The sequence below is a fragment of the Struthio camelus genome, chromosome W (assembly GCF_040807025.1).
Source record: "Struthio camelus isolate bStrCam1 chromosome W, bStrCam1.hap1, whole genome shotgun sequence".
Lineage (NCBI taxonomy): Eukaryota > Metazoa > Chordata > Aves > Struthioniformes > Struthionidae > Struthio > Struthio camelus.
In genome coordinates, this window is record NC_090981.1 from 50,701,996 (window position 1) to 50,720,678 (window position 18,683).

Here is an 18,683-nt window from a genome sequence, read left to right on the forward strand (position 1 = left end):
TCTGGTTTAAACATTAACCCTTAGCCAAACTTCAAATTTCAAAGTCCACGCCTGAGAAGATTTATTTTCATTTATCAAGTCAGCAGAAAACAAATATGCACTGTGAATAGTTGGCCTAAAGTTGCGCATTAGCCATCTTGTGAAGATGTACACAGTGCAGGACCAATCCTTCCCCCATTCCTCTCATGTGTAGGAAGTACAAATTTCATCCTTCGGCTCATAAAGATTGTGAGCACCTCTACCTCAGCTATTCTTCTGTTTGGCTGACTCATAAAGCAGCAAAATCAGACAGTGACATCAGGAATGGTTTTTTTCAGCTGCCTTTTGGGAACAGGTTACCAGGAGGAGGTAAGGCAGATTCTCGAACTAGAACCAAAAACTTTTACTAACCTTAACTGAAAAGTTGAACGTGGGGCCAATTTCTCCAAAATTACTCACAGTGGAAGGAATGTTATGATCAGAGTACACTTCATAGAAGTTGATGCTGGCAAGCCTAGTTAACAACCGTAAAACAATACATTTCAATTTGGCAACTGCTAAGACAACATATGTAACTGGATGCATTTTGGTTTGTTAGAAGGTAGTTAAAAACAGAGGTCAGAAGTACAATCAGAAGAAAAATCAGTCACTTGTAATGCTTTTTGAATTTTATAAAGTTGGTTAAGAAAATACCCTGTGTACTGAAGCCCAAACCCGAGTGAGCGCGTGGACAGCAGGGTTGTGCTGCACTGTGGGAGAAGGAAGACTCCGCACAGCCTTCTGCACCCCTCTGTGCCTCAGCGTGGTATTGCAAGCTCCTGTCTGACAGCAACTGCTGCTTTCGGCCTTGCAGTCCTCTCCCTCCTCAGTCAGAGTCCTCCTGGACAGACCCACTCGCTGCATCTATAACAACAAATATGAACAGGCCCCAAGGGAAAACCCTGGGCCTAATGCCAAATGCCACCGACTGGCTTGTTTCTGTGTTGCCTAGGTGCTGAAACACACACAGCACCCTGCTTGTGTGCGCGTTACATATCCCATGGCCCTCTGTCTCGTCTGGGCTGCCTTCTTTATTGTTTATGTTTCCTTTTGTTCAAAATTTCCAAAATGACGTGAGGGCTGCTGCAACCCACCACAGCATGCAATTAAGGGCGCGTAACGGAAGGATGTGGTAGGTGGGCCTGTGGATGCTAGAGGGGGCACAATCAGCCGGGACAGTTCTCAAACACAACAAAAGCATCCCTGTGTGATGCTCCTTGTGAGCAGCTCCCCTGGTGAGCCGTCTGCAGAACTGTTGCTGGTTTTTATCCTAGAGGAGGCTAATTTGAACAGTCAAAAACTAAGCCAGGGAGTCAGTTAACAAGAAGCATGGACAATCATGACTCTGTTACATCAGCTCTTCCTGCACCACAAGGCACAAATCCTTCTTATTTAGCACTGCAGCTCTACCCATTTACTCCAGGTAACATTGGTGTATACAGCTGCAAATCAACACACGAAGTCTGGCAGAGGTATTTCCTGATCAATTGTGTTCCTCTGTACTGCGTCTGGGATCCTTTCAATTCTACGTGTTTTCTCCCATGGGAAAAGAAAGAAAGGGCCTCCTGACAAGGACTCCCAGATAAGCTGTTTGAAGCATTTCCCACTTCCTCATTGCTCAAATCTTCAGTCCTCCCTGGATGCATGTATCAGCTTCCTTGTCTTTGCAGAAGTCACTGACAAGACGGACTCCTGCCTCTTCTTCTGGGACCTTACATTAGGAGATTCTTCCTATAAAGGTCTCTCTTTAGGAAGACAACCCAGTTTTCTCAACTCTTGTCTTTTAAAAGGTTGCCTCTTGGCTAAATTACCTGCCTCAAGAAAGAACCATGAGAAGCTGACTGAGCTCTTCATCTCCCGATAGATATTTCCTAAGTGGAGGACAAGGTCAAGGACAAAGGATCCAAGGCAACCATAAAATTATACCTTGGATTAATGTGTATTCCCTTAGTTCTTTTAAACTGACTCATTTCCAGGAATCCAGGTCCTTTTGTGGCTGAAGTGGTTCTTTCATGTCTTGACTTGCATAGGAAACTGCCTTTTCTCTTACTTCAGGAGATGCACCTGAATTCTAAATGTTGTTTTTGTTTTTATAGACTCCCTGCCTGGCCTTTTCTGAAGCAGCGAGTTTATACTGGTATTTTTCAGCTAATTACATTTGTAGATTCAAGAGTTCATCACCTAGTTTTCCTAGGAGGCTGCTGCGATAACCACCTAGTTGGATGCTTCTGCATCTCTGTGCCACTGCTAACTATAGTAAAAAACACTCTAGGTCTGCTGAAACCTCATGCAATTTCCTCAATGAATTGAAAGAACTTGTGTTGCTGAGACAAGTATACACTTGTCAGGAATTAAAACAATCTGAAAAATTGTATACAACTGTAGAATTGATGCACCTGGGTGATGTGAATCCAGGAACTCAGAATATTTTGGAACAGCTGCTGCAAAGCAAGTTATTAAATTCAACATTTATACTGTAGTCCACATTCCAATTCAGGTCACTGCATACAGCCTATAGTTTCATGTGGTTATGGTAGTTCTTGAATATTCATTTCCCAAATTCATTGTTGTGCATTTTTAAGCAGGTTCCCCTTTTTACACCCAACAGTTATGCCTCCCTTTCTGTTAGTCTTAAATAATTGCTGTTTATTTTCTACCAGTTTAGATTTATAAACTTTGGAATGCTTTGGCATTTCTTCATCAGCAGCTGGTGACCAAGTGCATGAAATATAACTACATATAGTTTATCCTAGAAATTCACTAATTTGGAAAGATAAACAAATCTTTTCTTTGATGAAAAGTAAAATAACATATGTTATCTGAGAATCAAACCAGTATATTTTTGTTTCAGTTCTAATTTAGGTTAAACTGTAACTGAAATTACTCTTGTTTGGAACAGTAACAGACTGATTACTCACTCCTCCCGTGCATCCAAAATGATGGGGGGTTTCAGGGGCTGAAGATAAGACATTTCTAGGGCATGAAATGAAGATCAGTCTTACAGGGATTTTTGTCTGTCTCTCTTTCCCCCCTGCCTTGCTCACTCGCCTTACAAAATGCCCTTCTCAGGTGTAAAGGATCCTTCATGCAACAGTCTAGTCTGACCATTCAAGGGGATGAGAAATGGATGATGCAGAAGGGAAAGCAGTAAGTGAACCAGAGGCTGCAGGGAGGGTGAGAAAGTGAGGCTTGCTGCTTCTGCTGCCATGAGAGGTAGAATAGAAATAGAAAGGGAGGGTACAGCAAAGGTGAATCTTTTCCATATGCCACCTCAGGTTTCAGTTCAAATAATTATTTCAAACTACTAACAAGCATTTATATTTCTGGTTCAGGTTCAGTAGAGATATCAATAAAAGTGTTTTCTTTTTCATCACGTTTCTGAGAGAAGTAATAGTTTGAACTATGTTTTTGTTTCTTTTTTTGTTCAGTTTAACTTCAGGTTTGATCTAACTTTAGGCGTAGAGGTCCACCCTGATATATAGTATATATTATCAAAACTGCAAGTACTCTTCGTTTTTTATTATACAGCCTCCATTCATGTGAGCATCTGATCCCCTGTAACAATTATACATATGGATCCGTAATTGCTTAGTACACATTCTGTAATTCTTTAAATGAAAGGTTATTGGAAGCATAAAGTTCTGCTACCACTGATGAAGTAGAAATTCATTACGATTTCCAAAACAAAGACAAACTTTCATTATCTTTTCAGTGGTCTTTCAGAGGCTGCTACTATGTTCAAATGCCTTTGAAAAATGACAGTGACTCCTTTTGTTATTCAGCATACCTTGTGAAGTGAATTTCTGCATCATACCGCAAAGGAATTGATAAGCTGACCTCGTTGTCCAAGTCTTGCTCTTCCTTACTTTCACTGGTCATCAAAACATATTTAAGTCATGTGTTATAATATTATTTGATACAAATTAGAACATTAATAGCTAATTTGCTTTCCTATAATAACATAGGTTACCTTAATGCACGAAAACTTAGAACTGCCGTATTCTGAAGATTTTTCAGGTTAAAATCGAAACTAATATCAAAAGAGACCTACAGAAGAGACAGGGAACAGACAGTAAATGAGCTGATATTAAAACATGCAAAGTACTTACAAATAGAGACATAATTATGTGTGCAAAGATCTGGAATTGCCCTGTGCAACTGAATTCGCCACCTATTTCTGTGTGCTATTTCAATAATCTCTAAAGCTAAAGAATTGTTTTGTTCTCATTTTCACCTACAAATTGACATTGTTACATAAACATTAGCTACCTGCATTTTTTAACAGTGTGTAACTGGCCGCAAGCTGCAACAAAAGGTGTTCAGAGTTGTTTGAATTACATGCTTTTAAACACCAGCATTGACGTGAACTTGTATTCACTCTTCCATTCATTCAGGTCCACTTTGACCAGTGACATTACAAATTTAGAACAAACTAACTTTTCAGACCTAATTAGGTGTTCTAGTTTTGCCTTCTTTTCCTCTGCAGAACAGCAGGTTTCTACCCTTTCTGGCAAGTTTCTTCTTGCTCCAATTGACTATGTTACAGGGGGGAAATCTGTTTCTGTTCTACCTGAGAGGAATAAAATATTACGTTCCCTAAATCCACAGATATGCTGAGATTTATGCTTTATATGACAAAAAGGATATATGATCTATCCTAAGGCTGTGTGGGCCACCCCTCTCCTCTCAAGGCAACCGTGTTTCCTTGCAGAGATGACATTCACAGAGCAGGAAAGGGAGCTAACTCCTGGTTCAGTGAGCACGCAGTAGGAGCTTGACTGCAATTCTGTTCAGTTCCCTGGAGATCGGGGCACGCTGACCAGCTTCTGGTCAAGCCCCTATAATCCCAGAGTTACAAAACTCAGTTGCATTTGGGAGTTCAGGTATTTTCCAGGGACAGGGAGAAGTGTGCTTCAAGAGCATTTTTTCCCTTAATCTGGTAGGGGTCACTAAATTTCAGCCCTAAGTTTGGTTCTTTTAATGTCTCTGAAATGCAAATGGAATTTAACTGCAGCTAAATCTAAGAAATCTTCACCAGCAGTAAATGCAGATAGTGGGGGTGGGGGGGGTAGTTTGGGGGTATAATACAAAGCTTATTTAAATATGCTAGCTGTACCTGTTGTCCTGTTCTGAAAACAGGATAGCTGATTTGGCAAATGACTGTAGTTTGAGCTGTGCCGGTCTGACAAGAGACTTCAGTCCCATCGCTCTGCAGAAGACAGACAGAAAAGTCATTTTAATGACTTTTGACAAAACAGACAGAAAATCTCCAGGTTTATGTCTTCAACAGGGCATTACATTAAGGAGCAGTCCAAATAGGTGTTACGACAGCAATATCCAGGAGATGTACCAGATGGGCGGGAAGAGAGACAGGGGTTGCAGTGAGACAGGTGAAAGGGAGGAAAAGGCCAAATCCTGTGCAATATCTTGTGGGCTGTAATGATCTAGTGAGATTGTTTGCTGGACTTTGAAGAAGGAATACAGACTGGAGAGTACTGATCATCTATCGCATTAACTGTTACAGTGTTTTCTTACAGCATTTTTACAGAACTTTTATAGTTGTATTTACACAACCTGACCGAGACTTAAGTACTACAACCATAGAAGTTAATGTGCAGTTAATGTACCTTTGTAGGGAAAATGTACAGTACACAGGAGCTTATATACTACTTTACAGAATATTTAGCATGTCATCATCTCACACCAAAGGAAAGACAAACTCACAGGGTATAACCAGTTATCATCACACTGAAAAGAATTCATTAAAATGTACTGCCTTTTGTTAAAACACATCCCTAGAAAACATTTACCATTCATGAATTATCCTGAGCCCTCAGCCCCCCCTCCTCACATTCCCAGCCTGTGCATTTTTCCTGCTTTGAAGCAGGCACGTTGTATGGCAAAAGCTTTGCTTGCATGCTTCTAAGCAACAGGGCTTTTAAAGCGGAGGAAAATTCTAGCTCCAGTGTGGTCTTTTGGCATGAATGGAATGAATAATTCTGCTGTGCAACAGGATGGGGAGGTAGAGGGGCACCCTCAGCTTTGTGTGGAGTACTTCTGCCAGTTCACTGTTAGGAAAATACCGCTCTTAGGTGGTGATGAACACTCTCATTCCTTCTCTCCCTTCAATATAGCGATCGCTCTGGATTTCACCCTCCATTATCATGCACCTCTCCAGTAGCAGCCTGACAACATAGGCCAAGGACTGAAGTCTGGATTTCATCCTACATGAATTGTCTGGGAGCAACAGTTCAGATTAAAGATTTACTGCACTCCCCAAAATAGTCTGCAAAATTCCTTTCTTGTCCTTTTCTAAGACAAAATTCATTAGAAGACTAGCTTCTGGTATAGCAATATAGCAATCCCTTCAATCTGATTAACTGTCTAGCTGGAATACATGGCTTTGGCAGTAACACTATTTCTAGGGCCAAAGTCTGTGCTTTAAAGCTGTACCTATGCTGGCATGCTTGATTTATCATATACGAAATCCCTGTGGCACAGCAACTGCATTCAGATGTTGGGAGTCAAGCAGAAGGTGTGGATGCCAAGTCCTAAAGTAAGGAAAAGATGACTGAAATACTGAGGTGAGGTCAAACTCGATGGATGGCCAACTTTTATGCTGAGTTGGCAGTGTCTCTCCTTGACCTAAATAAACTGATATACTGAAGGGAATAATTCTGGTATCTGAAGAAATAAATTTGGAGAGGTGTGTATACACATTCTCCTTGCCTGGGACAGGCACTACTAGAAAGAAAAAACTTTTATCTAAGAAACTGGAAAATCAGTGGCAGTAATACAAACAATTAGGATAGGTATTTTTACATACTGGTAAAGAAGATGAAGCAAAAAACAAGTTGTCCGAAAATGTAGCCTGGATTCTTGTGTTATATGCATTTTCCTTTGTATTTCTCAGTTTCACGTTGAATGTCAGCCTTCTATTTTTGCTGCTGACAACAAACTGCTGTTTGCTGTTGGAAAATAAAGTTCAGTGTTGTAAGCAGAGGTACTAGAACAGCTGTGGAATATGAAAATGCATCATATTTCACTGCCTGTAGCCAACAACAAATAATAAGCATGATCTGTTTTGCAAATTCCACACACCTAGTTCCTCTATTTTCTAAACCCTTTGACATAAGAAATTCTGTGATAGTAGTTCTTAAAATGGAACAGAATTAATGTTTTGTTAAAGTGAAGGATCTTGATTATGTACCATTAAAATCACTTTACTGAAGTTACAAAGGTTTCACCACAGCAGACCCATTGGCACAGCATGGGCCGCTGGGTAGGATGGCAGCTCCAGGAAAAGGCAGCCATATTGCTCTGCATACTGTAAATATCTACATGTGTACGGATGTGGAAGATGTGCTGCCCAAACAGCTGATCTCTACTCCTTAGTGGCACAGCCTGCTGCAGGCATCCTGGCTGCTCCCCAAGGAGGGACTGAAATGGCTGTTTCAGGGTCTGCTGCTTCTCCCAGTGCTCCCCCTTTTACAACAGCAGCCAGCCAGACATTATTGCTCTGAATGACTACTATGTTCTGATCCCTAAGGTACCAAAATCTGGGTTTGTCTACCCTGATGAAAATCATCTGCTTATGTATTTGTGCTCCTGGCATACCTCTTTTTCCTTGATTATGGACAGAAGTACCATTTCCGTTACCCCTCCCCACCTCCGCCAGCTAATTTGAAGTAGGTGTTGAACTGGAAAGACATTTTCATCCAGAAATTCATCCAGAGTCTACAGACAAACCCAACTTTTGAAAACTAACAAAATGACCAACCCCAAAAATTCCACTTATTCATCTCCTACCTATCATCTGCCTTCTGTTGAACCTTGAGGACAAGATCACAGATACAAAGTTCATCTTCACCACAGTCTTTAACAAAAGGAATCTATGAAAAACAAAAGCATTTCCTGAAAGATAGGGCTCAATCTTACGACTCTACTGTCTGTAGATAATTTTAAACTCCTTTGAGGGAAAGCATACTCTTGTTTTGCAAAGGAGAAAATCCTCACAAGGGCATTAAAAGCTTTGACACACGAAGAGGTTAACACTGAGTGGCATGTTACTACAAGTCAACTGATCTGCAGTATTACTCTAGATGGGGTGCTCTTAACCCACGACAAATATGATATAATCTAAGGGACTCTGCCTCTCTTTTATTGGCTCATTTATTGTACGGTAAACTAACCTTAATTCCTTTGTCTTTGCCATCAACTAGGAGTTCACATGAACAGTTACTTGGGCTCAATGAACATGCTTGTTATGCCATGCTGACTTGTGTATGTGTTTGTGTAAGTGCGTGCGAGCGAGCCTATGCAGTATCCACAGAGGCATAAATGGAACAGAGAAATACACCCAGGGGTGTGTTTTCAGCTCAGTAACCTAACTAAAACTTCTTTCAATTGCATGTGCTTCTTTGGTGCTTGTGCAGGCCACGTGTTATGTATCTGTGTATAGTCATGCGTTTTCCAATAGTAAGGCTATATACTTACAGTATAGGCCACAGGTGTGGGAGAAGTTATATCAAGGACAGGACTGGAGCCAGGATTTGCAAGGGCAATGTCAATGCGCAAACTGAGGGAATTCACTGCATCAGAAGGTTCCTGTAAAACATGTGTTCAGATGATACCTGGCAGCATAGCAAATAGCATAACATTGATAATTCTATTGCAAATTGATAATTTAGAGTAAAATAACGTTTATGTACTGTAAACAAGAAATAATACTGCAGAGTTTCATTTCTTTAAAAAGAAAATCTTGTATTATTTTGGCAATGCTAAACAGTTTACTCCTAGGACTAAGAAACATGCAGGTTCTCTGAGGCTGCAGAAGCTGGTCCTCAGAAGCAACCATCGTGTCACTTCTGTTCTCACCTGGCTGCGTAAGTCAAATTCCTATTCCGCTCTGCGTTACTGTCACAGACAGTAGCTAGGCCTCTGAACAACAGTAAAACAGAATATATTTCATGTCTCCTCTTATTTCTTCACGCTGGCTGGATTCTCTTCTAGTCCTACAGTTCATGGCTCCATAAGAACATAAAACATGATCACAAGTTCAGGATACTTGCCCTGATAACATTGGGGCACGCAGCGCAAAAAAGAGGAAGTTTCAAAGGGAGGAAAGTAAAATTGTACCTATTTATTCATCTGGCTGATTTGTACAAATTGCAAAGCAAAGCAGGAATTAAAGTACCCTGCTTCCTAATTATCTGACATAACATCATGGAAAGGGCTTACTGCAGCTCTCTGGGCTGCATTTGGTCTTTCGTTCTGGAGAAAGATGGAGTGCTAATTTTTTTCTTTTTCTTTTTTCCAAACACAACTTGTACATACTATGGGCCACTATGCACCAGAAGTATGCCTAAAATGCTTTTAGTCTGAGATACGATTTTGCATGTAATTCTTAGTTCTTAAGGAAGAATCTACTCAAAGTGAAATTAAAATCTATTGAAACTGTGTTGCGTCAGACCTGAAGTACATAACCATAGTGGTCTCTCTGTCCTAAAACTTCTTCTGTCAATCTTTCTGTCCTGTGCTGAATAGGAAAGTTATTAGTTTCTTTGAAATCAGAATCTTCCTCTGCATTTTGCAGTTGCAGGGAATTTGAGAGAAGTATATCACTGAGTACATCATGCATGAAATTCACTGTATGGGTGTTCAACTTGTTCTTCTGCTCATTTTTATCAACTGAGGCTGTTTGCAATTGCACTTACCTGTACACTGAAGATGTCATGAACACAGTTCTCCTCGTGACGTACCACAAGTTCCCTCTGCATGTACCTTTCATTATTTTCTTTGAATAAACCTCTAGAAGTCACTCTAGAGGACTGCAGATCAGCATCCAGTGTTGCATTGTACCTTATAGCTACAAGGAAAATAACAGTAATTTTCTTCTGCTGAGTCTGACTGCCAGCATTCTCACTTCTATACTCAATATTACAGAATGCCCAAGCTTTCCAAACCACCCCAAGAATTTTACTTTTTCCATAGCTTGCTAAACACAGGACATTCTCAAAATGATACAATTTTCTCTTGTGTTTTCCAAAGTAGTCCAACAGGTTTAAATCCTGAAGTAAGTTCTCATCCACAGAGAGCACATTAAACAGCAATCAATCCAGCCTGCGCTGCAGATGTCTGAGCCTGTAGCTTGGGCAAGAAGCCAGTCAGCAGGGCCAGGATTATACTAGATAAAGAGGCCTTACAACCGTATCCCTGAATTCTAAGGCGATTATAAAGAATAGTCTTCCCATTTTCTCTTCAATCACATAATAATTTCTGTCTTCTCTTTGTATTATGGCTGATACACTGTGGAAATTCATTGTTATTTTATAGCTAACAATCATGAGTTCCTAAAGGCACTGAGGCAGTCCAAGTACTGTTATCAATGCCGTGTACATTTAACTACATTTAGCTTCATGAAAGGCCAATGTTAGTCTCAGAAATATTTAGTGCTCTCCTGTCCTCTGAAAAGAGCCTCTCCCCACTGGCATCTGCACTGAGCTTATGAAAATTACTTTTTGCTGAAGAGAAAAGTATGCAATCTGTTGTTGAAACCAGCAGGTCACAAAGGCTCTACCCCAAGAATGGCATCTTCCAGAGATATCGAGCTACCCTTCCTAAAGTTTCTTGTGCTATCAGCCAAAGAAAAGCTACGGAACTTGGTGAGTGGAGGATGAAAAAAAAATTGGCTTCTCATTCATTATATTTCCTGGGGTTTGTTGGACAGTGAGGATATAGCTCTCCAGAATATTATTAATCCTTCACTTTTCAAAGATTAATGAGACAGTGATGACAGCAGGTCTTAAAAATACTTTCTCAAGCACTTAAATTTTATACTTATTTCTCCTTTTCTTGATATTCAATCCAGTAATTCTTTTGAATTTCTGCTACTCATTTGAATAATGGGCTTTTGAAGAATTTAATATAAAACATGCCATTGAAATAATCTTACCCACTTGATTATTTCTCTTAGCAGGTCTAAATGTAGCCTCAAAACATATTTTGACAGTTATTTCTGTGTTCTTGTTCAGCAGACTGATTTTCTCAGGTTTAAATGAGGCAATTATGGACACATTTGCAATGCTTTGTGACCTGAAAAATATTTTAAAAAGACTGGGTGTGATTTTTAAGAGCACTGGGTAACACAGAAACCATTTTCTATCACTGGTACATCTGTAAATGTAACATTAACTTTTATGGTTCCCCATGTAAATATTTTTTTATGTCACTGGTAGATTTGTTTTTCTTTGCATGTAGCCGCATTTGTTGTATAGTAGCTTTCAATATTCTTGAATTTCTTGCATTATATTATTATGATAAATGATTTATCATGTCAAATTAATGGATAATCAGTAACTTTATCCTAATGCCCTAATCCTTTCAAGACAACGAAGCTGTTGCCCTTTTTTCCCCAACAAATAATCTCTTTATGCTCCTTTAGGGAAGTCACTGAGCCTCTCTGGAAAGGCAAAGAAGGGTTATTTTTCATTTTTAATTAATGTTGTACTTTTTCAGAAAAACAAATGTCATGTAATTAAGACTTTGAAGAATAGTTGCAAAGGAACCCTGCATGTAAACACAAACACTTTAATCAAAAGTGAAACTCATTAATCAGACCAAACGCTGGCGTAAAAGAGAAAAATGAGCATCCTCATTAATCAAACAGACATAAACACTAGTATTCCGAGCAGCCTAATTTTCTTTAATGCAACTACCGCTAGCACCTGCCGGAGTTCTGGTGTGAGGAAAGGTCCAAACTGACCATTCGTTTTTAATAATTGTTTTATGATGGAATAAGTAGCAATTTAGTAACGTTTTTCTTGTTACAGTGGGAGCCTCAGGCAGGAAGAAGGGTGACAGATAGGAAAGCAAGCTGTGCTTTAATTTAGCTCCACATGGAAGTAGTGGAAAACACACAGCTCAGGGAGCACAGGGTTTATATTTGTGAAGCCTTCCTTCCTCAGTTTGTGAAACTACTCAAATTGCTCTGGCAAAAATGCAAACCCACACGCCAGAAAACATGCTTTTTGCCAGAAATGGGTGCCAACACTCTTTCACTGCTCCGTGCCGTTACCCTGCAGGACAACTCTGTCACACAGATGAGTATGTCAGCTAGCAAAGGTCACGCAGGCTGTGGGGGAAGTGTTTTCATTAGTTTCGGTAGACTCGGCTATCAGAATTATACCTTGGCTGTTAAAGTATAACCTGCTGTGACAAATACTCCTGAGCAAGCTCCGCTCCCTGCGGCTGCCCCATGGCTCTGGACCCACGTGCCTGTGTGGTGGCCAGCAGCAGCTTCTCCTAGCCCTCCTGTCCTTGCTGGATCCCACCCCAGCACCCCCCACTGCCTAGCTTCATCATCCCTGTGCTCCCCGAGTCTGCTCCCGAAATTGGCTCTCAGTGGTTTGACAATATATACTTAAAAGAAGTTTAGTCCAATACTGACTTTTGGCTAGCTACAATAATAGCAAATAGACAATAACTGTTGGCCCTGAATACGTGGAACGAAAGAGCTTTTTGGTTTGTTTGTTTTGTTGTTTAATTAACTACATGCTTGACTTGCATCCGAATCATGAAGTGCTGCCTTTCTAAAAGGGTTTACTAACCAAAGGAGAACCACATTTCCATCAGCACCAACTGACACATCAGTAATGTCATCGTCATCTAAGTCTCTATGGCCATCTACTGATCTTCCAAAGAATTGGAGCCGTTGTCCAAAAGCAGAATCTGATCCTAAAATTTTCTGGAAAAGAGAGTTTGATTACTGAGTTGACATAAGAGTGCTTAAGCGTTTAGATAGCAGTTCAAGCAATGAATTTTTGCATATATTCCCTGTATATGGAATGTACTGTTTAAGCAAAATACTTTTGCAGATGTTTTCTCAATTTTCTAAGCAATTTTTCCTCCCCTGTTACAGCAGACAATGAACTAGATTTCCCTGTCTTGTCCCTTGTCTTTCCCTGTCAACTACCGGACTGCTGTATGCCAATTAGTAATTACTGGAAACTTTTTCCATCCCACATTGAGCAAGTCAAAGAGTAGGAAGTTTAACAGGTCTTCTAACAAATAACTTCTGCAACTAGAAAATCTGCATGGGAAGTGACACTGAAATTATAATACTGCATATTTACAGTTACAGAGCTGAGATTTATCTAACCTTCATTGTTGTGCATCAGCCCTAAAAATAACAGCTGTCAAAAGTACAGGTAATTAGTTCACTTTGTACACAGGCACCAAAAAAATATTACAGGTTCAGATGGAGCATCCTGCAAGTCATTTTTCTCTTTACACTTCAGCTGTAAGCACCATAACCTCATTTGGGACATGCTGACAGCTGAAGTACGGAGAGGCACAAAACTTGAAATAAGTCATGAGAATAACCATATTCCTTTAAGAGGATGAAATAGTAGCCAATGAAAAGAAAGTAAATCCTTCAGTTTTCCTCTAGTAGATCTGAAGGCACTGAGTATAGCATTACGCAACACAGTTACTTACCTGAGAATATTTGGTACATATAGACTTTTGGTACCCGTTGTAAATGTAAATTGCTCCAGAGTTTTGGCCTTCCAGTGGTGCACCTATTACAACATCATTAAAGCCATCTAAGTTAATGTCTGCAAGCGTTGCAATCGCTGATCCAAAGCGAGCGTTTTCTAACCCTTGTGGACCTTTCAAGAGTTCTTGTTGATCCAAAATTCCCTTTAAAAAAAGAAAATGAAGAAAAAGCAAAAACACAACTGTTACAGCAGCAAATTAGACATAGGAGCAGTGTATCTATGTGCATTGTTTTTTGTTATTTCTTTTTCTAGTACATTCCCCTTGGCCTCTCAACCCTGAATTCCTTCCCCATTGTATTGCCCATTCAGTTTGCATTATGTCTCAGAATCTTGGCAAATATTACACAGCAAATTAAAGCATGCTATGCAAAGCTGCAGTAACAGAAAATACAACCATATGTATGAAGCTTAAATGCCCTCACTGTCCTCATCTGACTGTCCTGAAAATTTCACAATACATTGAAAAATACAGTTTCCAGTTTTGGATTACCAGTTTTTATGCAGAGGGAATGGAAATTATGTAACTGGACATAATTCCTTGAAACAGAAATGGAATTTCCTAACTAAACTAATGCAAAAAACGTGTCCAAATGCTAAACTCCTGACCTCTCTAGTGCCAATGAAGAAAGAAAGGTTGGAGAACGGTAGAGTTAAATAGTCATATTTGTATTAGTTTAAATTCAGCAAATACCTTTCTCGTCTTTAACCTCAGTTATCACACTGTGCTTAAAATTTTAGAAATAACAGACAAGCTATTTATTCAAAATGACTAGAAAAGTATAATTTGCACAACACAGGCAAGTTACACAAATCCATGTTCTTCAAAAAAAATCATTCTTTAATTATTCTTAACATTTCACTTATATAATTTTAAATCTACGTTTAACAGACTAAAAGCTGTAAGGATAATCTTCCAATTTGTTCAGTTCCCAAAACAGGGGAAAAAATCCTTTTATTTTTCTTTCCTCCTGTATTTTGTGCCTAGTGACACAATCACAATGACTAATGTCTGTTGCCAACAGTACAGCTTCCAGCACCTCCATCTATCCTGAAATTGCCCTGCATTGCACAGTTTCATGTAGCTCTAGGATGATCTAACTTTGGGCTGCTGCTGAAAAGAGCAGTCCTTCCTCTCTATCTCTATTTAATTCATTGCAATTTACCTAGTTGAAATGCCATGTTCTGTTTTCTGTGATTAACTGCAGGTATTAATTACTTCACATATGCAGATATCTGTGATTGTTTGTGAAACTGTTCAAAGGTGCCAGAATGTTAATACAAATACCATGAAAACATCTACCACAGAGCTGAATAAAAAACACAGTCAGTCAAGCATCAGACAAAATAACATTGCTGACAAAAGAAACAACATGAGTAAAAGCCACCATTTAGTGTGAAAGTCCACAAACAATGCACTACCAGAAGAGCATTTATTAGAACTATTTTGGGAATACAATTAGATCTGTCAAAATCAATTGGCAAATAATTGATTAGCAAAAGCCTTAAGCTAAGCTTTTCAGAGAAGCGGTCAACGTTGTGTTACATTTCTATACAGTGTCTAGCACAGTGCTGAAACTTTAACCACACTTTCTGTTATGTCTATGCTGCTAAATAAAAGAGGACCAAGAAGCAGCCTAGAGCAGCAGATATCCGATCACTAATACTGTTTAGCTATTATCTTGCTTAGTGGCTCCATTTTGGACTGCTCCAGCTGGCTTACTCCTAGGTTATGCATACAAGTGGTTCTAGGGAAAGGTTGCAGCTTGCTTCTAGGAAGGAGAAGGGAGGAGACTGCCCTGGGCCCTTCCACAGCCCTCTAGTCCTGTCCCACGTAAGCTTTGCACCATTTGCCCATGCCCCTATGCTCCATCCCTCAGCAAAGCACATGCTCTGCTTCTCATTATAAAAACACCGCTCACATTATTTCAAGCACTTTGAACTGAAAAAAAAAAACAAAAAAACCCAAAACACAGAATAGTGCCTTCGGGCCACAGGGACATCACTTGGAGCCCAGAAGAGATCTGGGACCAAGGGCTTTGTGGTGTAGTTGTGGCCAGCCTGCTTTGGAAGAAGCTAGCGATCACTCTCTGCTCTTCTGATTCAACAGCAGACATGGCCAGTACGTGTTATTCCAGTATGAACTGCTTTTTCCTTGGCAAAACTTCAGTCCAGGGAACAACAGCAAACCCCTTCAGCTGCAAAGGAAAATACCTGGACTTGTACCAGGACTGCTGGGGACGCAACAGTTTCATTCCTACCTTTGTGATGGAAAACATGTATACTCTTCCTTCCTCTTTTTTCAGGTCATTCATAAACATTGGTGCACCTACAAGCAGCATATCTGTAACAGAATCTCTGTTAACGTCCACTGAACACACCACACTGCCAAAGTAGGAGCCAATCTGAAATCAATAAGAGAGTCATGTTTATATGTGGGCTTGTAAAGCATAATGTTTTAGCACCTGACCTTGCAAACTCTTACACCCCAAGACAGTCCAATACTAATAAGTGACACTGCGCACTGGAATGAAATTGTTATATAACACCCTATAGCATTTGAAGAATCATATCCTTACTATGCATCCACTGTTTTTGTCCAGTAGCTGCTGGTATGGTTTTACCACTCAGCAATAAGAATGCAAACAGAGAATAAGAAACGAGAGGTATATTTTTATATTAAATTGTGCACATAAAACTACCTGGTCTCTGATTTACTCTCAGATTTGTCTGATTAAAACAAAATAATAAACAAAACCTTCTAAACTTTCAGCCCTTTCCCAAATGGGGAAAAGAGAACGAGCTTCCAAATCTTGCTTTTAATGTCATCTACTTCACAACTTCCCAGGCAGAGTGGAGGTCACTGAGCCTCTGCCAATTAGAACTGTTGGCAGGATGATACATTAAGTAGCTTCATATTTTATCTTTTACATTAAATGAATGATTCCCTAAACTGTTCTTTACGATGTAGTTAACCGCAGTGAAACAGACTAACGGCAGAGAGAAGTGCACATAGGATCCTAAATGCTTAGCAAGAAATAGGAATGTTCCAAAGAAATGCATGGCAGTTTACCCCTGTGCCAAACTCTGTGCTCATGACCAGAATGCACTTGCCTGCTCGCCTCTCTGGGACTGCACAATTGTGATATTACCACGGCTGTCAACATCATAAACCACTACTCTGCCAGTGTAGTTGGATCTTGGTGCACCAGCAACAAAATAGACTGAGTTTTGAGTGGAGAGAACAGCAACAGAATAACCTGGGGGAAGAAGCCAACATACAACATGTGTGAGAGACCGTTAACTGTAAGTTGTCAGCTGGTTATCCATGAAAGCTTAGAAGGTGACTCAGGCTGGTGCCTTAGTGGCAGAGGATAATACTCCCACATAGGAAGCTAAGTTGTCACATATGTATCAAACTTGCAATAGTGTTCCGGAGAGAAGAACGATAAACAGATCGAGTTGAAGCAGGTTTAGAGAATAGCATGGACGATAGTCTAGCCTATTCAAAGTACACCCCAAAAATGTCATGCTTGTGAAAGAGACAGGAAAAAGACTGCAAAGAGTAGCCTCGGAAAGAAGAAATGAAGAGAAACATGAGACAACTTTTGAACCAGTCCTCAAGTCGGGGAGGAACACCTAGTTTCTGCAAAGCTGCATTTCACTGCATTTTCCCACAGCACACAAACCACAGCCCAGTACTTTGGCTGAATACAATAGACCGCATTAATAGCTTGTCAGCTGAAGGGCTTATATTGATTGAACTTCTTCGAACATTTTAATCCTCATGCTCATTACTATAACATTATTTGCTTTCAAGAAACATCTTTTAATACCTGCAAATATTTTAAACATGAGTTAGCACTGTAAAGCTAGTATTACCACATATTTTACATTTCTGTGGTTTTAATACAGTCCATTTATTTTAACAGAAGAAAACAAAAGCATCCTCTCTAAATTCTACAGTTAAACTGAAGAACCAAATCCCAGCAGCCGGGCAGAATATGCACATCTTTAGGCAAGCTGCTGTACAAAGCAAAGAGCACAGTCTAAAAGGATTACGCCTTGGCAATTACATATATAGGTCTAATTCAGATTTCTGTGCAGTGTTTTCTATGTTTTTTCTAGGGACAAAACACCGCTACTGACTAGAAGTTCAAAAACGAACAACAGAATGGGATTTTGTTCTTGAGATTAAGCCACTTAGGCCACCAGTTCCTCACTAATACACATACAGGCATACAGCCCTTTGAAGTGAGATGGTACAGAGCTGAAGGGGGGCCACACTAGCAAGCTGGGCTGAGTTTTTTAGCTTGGGCTCCCCGCTCGTATGGAGAGCTCTTGGGAGGGACAGAAGGAAGCGGAAGAGAAATAAGGAGACACCAACAGAGTGCCCTGAGGAGTAAGAAAAAGCAATGACATTTGTTTGTGCCAAAACGATTAAGGGCAAAACTGTAGGAAGCTCCTGGTGGAGAAGTATTGAGAGGAAATGACTGAACCTTTTAAGAGTTCTTCTAGAAGTGGGAAGAAATAAAATTCAAAGATATCAGACACGCAGAAGAACTAATGCTGATTAGGCTGGGTTTATTTTTATATTGTGTTGGATAGAAGTACTACTAAGCCATACGAAAAGAGTACATACTAATAGGAAAAATAGCATTTCATTAAATAAAAGGATAAGAAAGGATAAGGATCTTCAAGGATAAGAAAGCCAAAGTTGCTTTACGTAGTTGTACTATTCAGAGATGAATTGCCAGAGCAGGCAGCTTGTAGGCTTGCAGAAAAGATTTCACACTACAGGGCAGATAAATGAACTGAGAAGACAAACTGCCTGGCTTTACCCGGTCACAAAAACGTGTTAGAAAACAAATAGGGGTTACAAATAAGACTTCAGTTAAACCAGTAAGCAATAGCAATATTCCTAAAACTATAAACTGAACTGGAAAAGGTCAAGAAAAGAGAAAGCACAGATGAAATGATTCCAAATCAATCAACTTCTGATGTGCATGTAATTGAGGAAGTAAATAAGAATTTTAAAAATAAAGGAAGACATAATGATCAGTATGTTATAGTAAGCAGCCTTTTCACAACTCGTGATTTTTTTATGTC

General features: G+C 39.8%; 2 protein-coding genes across 5 annotated transcripts in view; one reads left to right on the top strand and one right to left on the bottom strand.

Moving 5' to 3' along the window:
• The window catches only part of LOC138060862 (molybdopterin synthase catalytic subunit), a 29,674-nt gene extending 22,162 nt beyond the window's left edge, over window positions 1–7,512 (top strand). The window contains exon 5 of one of the 3 annotated variants that reach the window (XM_068926437.1): window positions 6,153–7,512. In XM_068926437.1, the coding sequence (XP_068782538.1) occupies window positions 6,153–6,215 (63 nt within the window). In that variant the 3' untranslated portion in view covers window positions 6,216–7,512. The remainder of the gene's footprint in view (window positions 1–6,152) is intronic. The other 2 variants (XM_068926432.1, XM_068926441.1) reach the window with 2 other exon arrangements.
• The window catches only part of LOC104146839 (integrin alpha-2), a 72,416-nt gene that overhangs the window by 12,024 nt on the left and 41,709 nt on the right, over window positions 1–18,683 (bottom strand). For both annotated transcript variants that reach the window (XM_068926427.1, XM_009679077.2), the window contains 13 exons: window positions 16,689–16,834; window positions 15,836–15,979; window positions 13,516–13,719; window positions 12,627–12,763; window positions 10,973–11,112; window positions 9,735–9,886; window positions 8,515–8,625; window positions 7,828–7,910; window positions 6,845–6,986; window positions 5,135–5,227; window positions 3,989–4,065; window positions 3,806–3,889; window positions 391–493 (listed from right to left, as the gene is read on the bottom strand). In XM_068926427.1, coding sequence (XP_068782528.1) covers window positions 391–493; window positions 3,806–3,889; window positions 3,989–4,065; window positions 5,135–5,227; window positions 6,845–6,986; window positions 7,828–7,910; window positions 8,515–8,625; window positions 9,735–9,886; window positions 10,973–11,112; window positions 12,627–12,763; window positions 13,516–13,719; window positions 15,836–15,979; window positions 16,689–16,834 — 1,616 coding nt within the window. The remainder of the gene's footprint in view (window positions 1–390; window positions 494–3,805; window positions 3,890–3,988; window positions 4,066–5,134; window positions 5,228–6,844; window positions 6,987–7,827; window positions 7,911–8,514; window positions 8,626–9,734; window positions 9,887–10,972; window positions 11,113–12,626; window positions 12,764–13,515; window positions 13,720–15,835; window positions 15,980–16,688; window positions 16,835–18,683) is intronic.